Source organism: Chroicocephalus ridibundus, chromosome 5 (assembly GCF_963924245.1).
Source record: "Chroicocephalus ridibundus chromosome 5, bChrRid1.1, whole genome shotgun sequence".
NCBI classification, from domain to species: Eukaryota; Metazoa; Chordata; class Aves; order Charadriiformes; family Laridae; genus Chroicocephalus; species Chroicocephalus ridibundus.
The window spans coordinates 71407491-71416070 of record NC_086288.1 but is presented as its reverse complement, the minus strand read 5'-3'; the positions used below and the strand labels follow the sequence as shown (position 1 = coordinate 71416070).

The following is an 8580-nucleotide window of genomic DNA, read 5'->3' as shown; positions in this document are numbered from 1 at the left end:
TGCAATTTAAAAATTTAATGTCCAACCAGGCAGTAAGAATGAAAAGTCCACTCCCCACGAGGAGTAACTGTACACAAAATAAATAAGTTACAGTTTAAACAAAAGCACAACTGGCTTTTTAAAGTGCATGTGTATAAGGCCTTTAGCCTGTGAACTCCATTGGCTCAATGTAATAAAAAAAAAGAGTTTTATAGAAGTCTGCCACACATGTTTGAGGATGACCAGGGACTGGCTCAGCTCAGAACAAGCCACCAGCTCCATTGCCTGGAGCCAGCTGTGTTTCACACCCGTCTGAATGACAGCCACGTTCCTCCTGTGCCCATCGCACAGAGAAGCGTCTTACACCAGCAGCTATCGCGGACTATCGCTCCAACTCCACGCTCGTTCCTCAGAAGCTCCATGTTGGATCATTTAGTCTGGACAGTACTTTTTTTTTTCAGACAGTAAAAAAACCCCCACAAGTTATTTGTAATTAGATACATTTACACCCTGTGGACAATAGTTTTGCATACAAGGAGTCTGGTCAAGTTGTCAGAAAGAACATGGCTAGTTAAAAAAAAAAAAAAAAAAAAAGATCATTGGTTACAGTCTTGATACCCAATCGTGTCCACTTATTTTACACTTATTTTTACAGAATGATTTCGTGTTTGCTTATTTGTTTTGAAATACATGGGGAAGTGAACAGTTCTACTGTGCAATAAAATTAAACGGATAACATCACGCTGTCCTTCATCCAAGTGAAAACAAGACTCAAGTGGTTACTTCTGAACAGTGAACTGCAGGTCAGGGTGCTTCCCTGCTCAAGTACGAGTTGAGAGTTACAGCTAAAAAGTTGCTTCTGCACAAACATAAAGTCAAATTTGTCCCATTGGAGAAAAGGCAAACTGAAGGCTTGGTTTCATTTACCAGAAAGTTCCTTTTCCAAACGAAAATACTAGTTCTACAAGTCACATCCTAGAACCATTTCAAGAGTTTGGGGGTTCCCCCCACCCTTTTCCAATCTGCCACTGTTCCTTTTTTAAGCAACTGCTTGTTCCCACAGCCACGCAAAGGCTACCTGAAACATCCTCCTTTCCACAATGCCTCCGACTCTACACGTGCCAGAGCTAAACGACCCAGGGTTCAATCTCAGGCTAAACATTGGGAAAACCGAACAGCTCTGCTGTCAAACAGAAGTGACGGTCCTCACTTTGGCAGACAAAGCTTGCTTAAACCTCCTCTTCAGGTCCTGCATGTTGGGCGACTTTGGCCGTGGAATGAGGGAGGTTCTCCTCCTCTCGGGGGTGCTGGTCGCTTGCTGTTTACTGACTTCTTTACAGAGGAGATGGAAGGCATTGAAGACATCATTGTAGTTTTCACTGACAGATACTTCGTAGAACGTACAGCCCAGCATGTTGGCCAGCTGAAGTCCGTGCTGAGGCTCCACCTCTTTGATGTGCAAGAGATCAGCTTTGTTTGCTATGATGACGACGGGGACCGCATTTCCTGGATGCAGCTGTCGAACGTGATGGTAAAGGTGACTGAGTAGTTCATAGCTCTTATAGTCTGTGATGGAGAAGACAATCACCAGGGCGTCTGCCCAGCGAATGCATCTGTTCAGCTGCTCATTACAGTCCAGGCTGTGTTCATGGATCTGAAAAATGAGAGGTTTCAAATTAGATAGCTGAAGTCGTGAAAGATTAAAGAAACCTGTCTTTAAGAGCCTGTAAAGCCAAACAGCATTTTACAGCTTCAGACACATATATATATTTGCATTTCACATTGCGAGTGCAAACTTAATCTGAGCATGGCGAATAAACGCATGTTGATTCAGCTGTGAAAAGCTGGAATTTAACACTGGAGTTTGCTATACTCAAATGGAAAATTGACCTGAGTAGTTCTGCATGCAGAGAAAGACTTTGTAGTTCTACAGAATGGGAAATTAACTGGCTAGACAGTAAGTCTGGGGAAGCAAAGATATGAGCTGGAAACATTTAGACCTGGAGTGTTGCCCAGTTCAAAAAGGCAACAATCCAGCATTACTCAGGTCTATACATTCAAAACTTTAACTTGTGACACACTAATGAGCACAGGCACAGTACAGCAGGCTTTGCTCTCCAGCACACACAGTCATGAAGCTTGTTGGGCTCGTGTGGTCATAACGTTTTCTTCCACATGTACCTTATTAGACACAAAACCAGAAACAACTCTGTGCAAGTGTTCCCAGTATACAGAAACAAGGCACTGAAGTAATTCAGCCATGCAAGAGTAACGGGCCTCCAATGTATAAATGATTCATCAAAATAGTGATTTGTTTTCTTTTACTACCAGCGTATTACAGGCACATAACGCACCTGGCTTCACCGGTGATAACAAAAGTTACAACCTCTCCCACACAGAGCACCAGCCTCTGAAAGGGACCGTAACAAGATGCTGTGCACGAAGGGACAGACACACACACAGAGATTTAGAGTTGCTTTGGAGAACTGTGTGGCTGCATCTGGCTCACCTGAACGCCTGGAGTGTCTTGCACTTGAATAGCCAGCATCTCCCCATCTATCTGGATGTGCCTGCTGTAGAGATTACCTGACAAGAACACCAACAGGTTCACAAGAGCAGCCACCACTCCACAAACAGACAAATGACGCTTTTGCTGTCCATTAATTGTACAAAAAAAATAAAAAAGAGTTGTATCGCCATTTATAAGGTGAGGGACCAGTGTTGTAAGGGTTTTTTTGTGCGTAACAATATGTAAATTTATGACTTTGCTAGAAGCCTGGGATTTAATCTTGCATTTACTTGTTTTGGAGCATGGCATTTAATATTGTGCAACTTGGGACTTAATCACTGCATAAAGACTGTCTTAACTTAGATGACAAAGGTAAGTGTGCAAAATAACCAGCTATTACAGCAAGGCAATTTTCTTGTCATTCAGCATTTCTCCACTTCAACAAACCATTTTTCTGAAGAGCTTTCTGCTGCCTGACCTATTTGTTGTGATGTTTGGGTTTGGTGTTTTGGGTTTGTTTGGTTGGTTTTGTTTGTTTTTTTTTAATTTCTTTGGCTTTTTCAAGTCACTTCTTCAACCGAATGCTGTATATTTTACATCGCCAGGAGTTTAGACTTCCCACTGTACTACACTCAAGCAAGTACATAACATCACCTCTTCACTCTCCCCATTAAGCTGGCACTGAATTTAGCTGCTGGCATTCAGCCTGCCAAGGATAACAGGATAATGTTAAGATTACGGAATGTTTCCTTGTTTTAGCTAAAAGACTTCTTCAAGGAGGGGTGTCCTCACCGTACGAGGTCCGTTCTGCCGGAGCAGAGGGCGGTGCAGCGCACACACCCGCCGCTGGCGAAGCCGTGGCCGCGGACGCTGCGTTCGCCGGGAGCGGGATGCGCAAGGGAGCGGGGTTTAGGGGAGCTGCCAGCCCGCAGCACCTCGGCGCTTCGGGTTGGTAAAAAAAAAAAAAAAAAAAAACCAAAAAAAAAACAAAACACAACCCTTTGGAGGAGCCTACAGCCCCAGTTTAAAGTATTTTTAGGGTTTTTTTTTTCCCCCTTTTTCGCTTGGGACTTGGCTGAACTCTGGGCTTTACACGCCGACTTCCAGCGCTTGCGCTCCCCCCGGGGTCGGGGGTCTCCCCGCCTCCGGTCTCCCCTCCTGGTAACCCCCCCCCCCCCCATCCCCGCCTCCCCACAGCCCCGAAGGGCCCGATCCCCAAGCCCGGCGGGAGCAAAGCGGCGGCGCCGCTCCCCTACCTGCGTTCCTCTCGTAGTCGCCGATGAACCGCCGGGTGAGGAACCGCACCACCAGCGCTGCGGGCAAACGCACACAGGCAACCGTTAGCCGCGCTCCGCACGTTGCCCCGCGTCCGTCCGTTCCCCCCCCCCCCCCAGCCCCCTTGCCCCCCTCCTCACCGGTCTTGCCCACGCCGCTGCCCCCCACCACGGCGATCTTGACGAGGCGGGCGCGGAGGGGGGCGGCAGGGCCGCCCTCCCCGCCGGGCGCGGCCTCGGCGATGGTGCACATGCTGGGCTGCCGCAGGCGCATCGCCGCCGCTCCGCCGCCCGCCGACACCGCCCGCTGCCGCCGCCGCCGCCGCACGACGCTTTTGTGGCCCCCGCCCCCGCCCCGAGCCCCGCCCCCGCCGCTCCGCGCGCCAGGACACGCCCCGGACACGCCCCGGACACGCCCCGACGGGCACAGCGGGGGGGGGGGGCTGGGCTGTGGGCACCTGCGGCCCGCAACCGCGGCAAGCTGAGCCTCCCCGTCGCTCTTCCCCCTTCCCCTCCCTTCTCCCTTCCTCTTCCCCTTCGCCCTTCCCTTCCCTCTTCCCCTGTCCTTTCCCCCTTTCCCCTTCCCTTCCTTTCCCCTTTCCCTCCCCTCCGTCCTTCCCTTTCCCTTCCCTTTCCCTTCCCTTTTCCCTTCCCTTCCCTCTTCCTCTTTCACAGAATCACACAGAATCTTAGTGATTGGAAGGGACCTCTGAGATCATCCCCCTCCCCTCCCCTTCAGAAAGCCAGGCTGAAATCAGAACTGCACAGAGGAAAGAACTGGAACCAAGGGGGGAGGCTGGGAGAGGTCTGTGCCCTCTCTGCTCGGTTGTATACGCAGAAATGGGCAAAACAATTGCGTAGAAGGCGGCTATGACAATGGTTAAAGAAACAACAGAAGGTGATGGTGAGGAAGAGGAAATACAAATGGAGGTGTCGTGGTTTAAGTCCAGCCAGCAGCTAGGACCACACAGCTGCTCGCTCACTCCCCCTGGTAGGGATGGAGGAAAGAATCGTAAAAGTGAGGAAAAACTCGTGGCTTGACTCCAAACGTTCCCCTCTTCCTTTTTCTTCCCCCAGCTTTACATGCCAAGCATGATGTCACGTGGCATGGAATATCCCTGTGGTCAGTTGGGGTCAGCTGTCCCAGCTGTGTCCCCTCCCAACTTCTTGTGCACCCCCAGCCCACTGGCTGGTGGGGCGGTGTGAGGAGCAGAAAAGGCCTTGACTGCTCAGCAACAACCAAAACCATCAGTGAGCTACCAACAGCGTTCCCATCCCAAACCCAAACCACGGCACAACACCAACTGCTGGCAAAAAAGTCGACCACATCCCAGCTGAAACCACACCAGGAGGATTGTCCCAGCCCGGGGGCAGGGAGTGGGCAACGTAAAGCACTCCAAACCCCGGCGTAAGCAAGCAGAATGAAGGAACAAAACCTGCCTATGCGTGAAACAGAGCTTGGAAGGAGAGAGGCCACAGAGCAGGATAAAACCACTCTCCTGTATTCAGGAAAACCAGACCTCATAGTAAAGGCCACGGGATAACACCGAATGCTAATTTTGCACAAAGAAGGGATAGACACAAAGTGTTTGGCTCAAAACCACAGCAGGGAAAGTGTTAAAAGAGACCCGGGGGTAGAACTGGGAGCCCGATGGCGACATTGGCCAAAGACGATCAACACCGTGGCAAACACAGTGTTCGTGCAGAGCTTTCTGTAAGCTGCAAAACTGTGTTTGCATATGGAAAGAAGATCCCTGGAATATAATGAAACAAATTGCCGCCCCGGCAGTAGCTGCTGCTTTCCCAGGTATAAAGGTGAGTGCTGGGGCTGGGCAGTTTAAAATAAATAGATGGGCAAAGCATAGGTTAATAAAAAGGCATTGTAAGTCAAAAGGGGAGAGAGTAAGAGACCTAATTAGACAAAACCAAAATCAACAGGGCTGAAGGACTCAAGGACTTGAATTCAAAGGAAAGGCTGGATTTCTTTATGCCAGAGCAGCAGAAGCGATCTGGACGTTGTACCTTAAGCAAAGGGGAAGGGTTTCACAGAAGATCTCCCTGCAGCTTGGTAACTGAGGTCACTGGGAATAGAAAACCTACAGGTAACAGTGAGGAGGGTCACTCTCCTGAGAAAGTTGTGTCTTCAAGATGAGGAAATACAGAAGATAAATAATGGCAGCTAGAGGCAGTTACTTCAACCGGGGAAAAAGAAATGGGGCTATCACGCAGTGAGAAAGACACAGAGATTGAAGGAAGTCCGGCAATATTTCCAAAACTGATAAGCATTTTGCTTCCATTTTTAACAAAGGTGATTATGTGAAAGATGGGAGCAGGAAGAAGATGCGTAACGGGAAGAAACTTGCGGGTAATTACTGCGGTGGGGAAAAACAAACGATCTCGTCCAGAGTGCAGGCAGGCCAAGCGTGTGAAAATGAGGGTGGAAGGAGCAAGAAGTTTGACTGTAGCCCTCAAATCATTTTAGAATACCCGCATTAAAGAAAGGGAGAGAAATAATTTACAATAATTTGGACAAATTTTGAAGGAAAGAACTAAAGGTATGACATATGCAGTTATATGAGATGTTGCTTCAGCGCGATATCTTGCCCTGATACAACTTTGTTTCCCTTTCCCTTAAAGAAAGGAAATGTGGTAGACGGAATCTCGTTGGGGTCAATAATACCTGCTACTGTCCAAGCGGGAAATGGCTATTTAAGCAGAAGAATGTGGGGATGAGGAGACAACGACTGAGGGGTGGTTTGTATGGGAAGTGTCAGGCTGAAGGAAAGCTGCTCTGTGGGATTCATCAAGGCTCCTGTTGTCCATCATATTTTCATTACAGTGGTGTCATCGAGAACACGAGCATGCTAATGAAATCTGCTGTTGGCAGAACTGGGGGACATCACCAGTTCAAACAAGGGTGGGAATAGTATACTGGGGAAACTGCACGCCTCTTAGAACTGGATGAATGAAAATATAATTAAATTTGATAATACTAATGACATGCAGAGATTAATCACAAAAACTTCTTCCATTGACTATGAGATCAGCACTTGGAAAAGAAAGACTAGTTAATCACAAGATGAGTAGGAGTTATGTAAAAAGGGAAATGTAAACCCAGCAATGTCAAATAAGTCATTTCAGAGAAGATCTGCAGTAAAGCATGTGATTCTGGTGGCCAGTCAAGAGTAAACCGAAGTGGAACAAGCATGGACAAAACCCACTGTGATGATCGGGGACGGGACAGCCCATTTCAGAGGAGGATAAAAACACTTGGTGTATTCAGTTTGGCAAAACAAAGTGGAGCTTGGGAAATGGGGGAGTGGGAAACTTGAAACTAAGGGCCAACGTCAGCATGAGAACAAGTGGGTGTAAGCTCCGCGCTGCAGTCGGAGTAGCAAAACACTGGAAGAAGAGTGGCAGGAGCAAGATCAAGCATGACTTCTTTTAAATGGAGCTGGAGGACTTTGTAGAAGGGCTTACGCGGTGCGGTTGGCTGCAGTAGCAATGAGGTCGGATGACCAAGAGATCCCTTCTGGAGGCCTACAAAGAATATTCTAACACCATTCTGTAAATATTTAGGCTTCACATCCAGCAACGCCTGCAGCAGTGGTGTCCCCAACGCGTAAAGGGGTATGGTAGAAAAGGGGAAATGGGAAAGGGGGACGCAAACGAGACAACACCTCAATAAACCAGTTCTATAAAAGGGATGATTAATTCGAGACTGGATGAAAGCGCTAAAATAACTGGAGGATGGGGTATTCTCCCTCTGTCTCAGAACACCAAAAGCTAAACAATCAGCCAGACTGAAAAGGTGGAACTTCTGGAAAAACTGAGACACAAAATATGTTCTTATAAAATATGTGATTGAGCCACTGAGTCCAACTGTTGCAGGAAGGCACGGGGACAAAAATTACAATTATCGCTGCACAAAGAAGAAGTGTGCATTTGTAAATTATGAGAAAAATGCATTTTTATAGTCCTTGGTGCCAGCATAGAATTCATAAGCAGCAGTAAATTAATCTCCTCAAATTTTGCACCAGTCTCTTAAGTATTACGGACCAGAAAGAGCTCTAACACAGTGTGGACAAGCTTTCTCAACCGTCCGACTTTTTAACACAAAATTTCTTATGTCTTCCTCTCAATTACGCAGAAGTGACTGCTCTCAGAGACAAGGTCTTAGCCCGGAGGGTCGTCGGTTGGGGCTGGTGCAAATACACACTTCCACACTCCAGGGGCTCATTTCCATAGTTTATTTTGTGCCACTGCTCAGAGGGTAAGTTTGCACCTTCCGTAAAGACATTGACAGCCAGGGAATTAACTTTACTTTGTTATCGAGTGCTTTGGTAATTAACTTCTAACACGGGTCTTCAGAGAAACAAGTGGCATGGACACGGTGTTCAGGAACACGGACAACGTCTGCTCATTCCAGGTAAGTGTTTACTTTCCAAAGCACTGTGAATTCTCTCTTTGGCTTTATAGAAGTAAATACAAGAAAGCTCTCTGTTCACGGCACAGTCCATACCTCCCATGCTCCCAACATATGCAGCCAAGTTGACCAAAACCTGTGAAAAACCCTAGAAGACCAGAATTTATCCCCTCTGACAAGGCCTGCATCACCTTCCAAGAGCAAAACAAAAGAGGGAGGGAACAGAGACATTAAAATAAACTACATAAACAGGAAAACAACTTCTCTCTGTGCTGGGAGGGATCTCCTGGCCAGCGAAGGCCAAGCTTAGGGAGTAAGATCGGATCTTCATTCCAGAAAGGGGGAGGGAGGGACACGCTCCATGCACCCTCACCTACCCACAGACCCTACGT

General features: G+C 47.8%; 1 protein-coding gene across 1 annotated transcript; it reads right to left on the bottom strand.

Annotated features, from left to right (window-relative positions):
• On the bottom strand, nucleotides 1-4106 carry RASL11B (RAS like family 11 member B). Its single transcript, XM_063336910.1, has 4 exons — nucleotides 3904-4106; nucleotides 3745-3801; nucleotides 2489-2565; nucleotides 1-1633 (listed from the first exon to the last, which is right to left on the bottom strand). Exons 1-4 carry the CDS (start codon nucleotides 4034-4036, stop codon nucleotides 1166-1168), a joined length of 735 nt encoding a protein of 244 aa, XP_063192980.1. The 5' UTR covers nucleotides 4037-4106; the 3' UTR covers nucleotides 1-1165.
• Nucleotides 4107-8580: the final 4474 nt, after the last annotated feature.

Coding starts and splice junctions, on each gene's coding strand:
- RASL11B (XM_063336910.1), bottom strand. CDS start 4,036: ATGCGCCTGCGGCAGCCCAGCATGTGCACCATCGCCGAGGCCGCGCCC. Junction 3,802..3,903: donor CAGCGGCGTGGGCAAGACCG/GTGAGGAGGGGG, acceptor GTTTGCCCGCAG/CGCTGGTGGTGCGGTTCCTC. Junction 2,566..3,744: donor CGACTACGAGAGGAACGCAG/GTAGGGGAGCGG, acceptor TGTTCTTGTCAG/GTAATCTCTACAGCAGGCAC.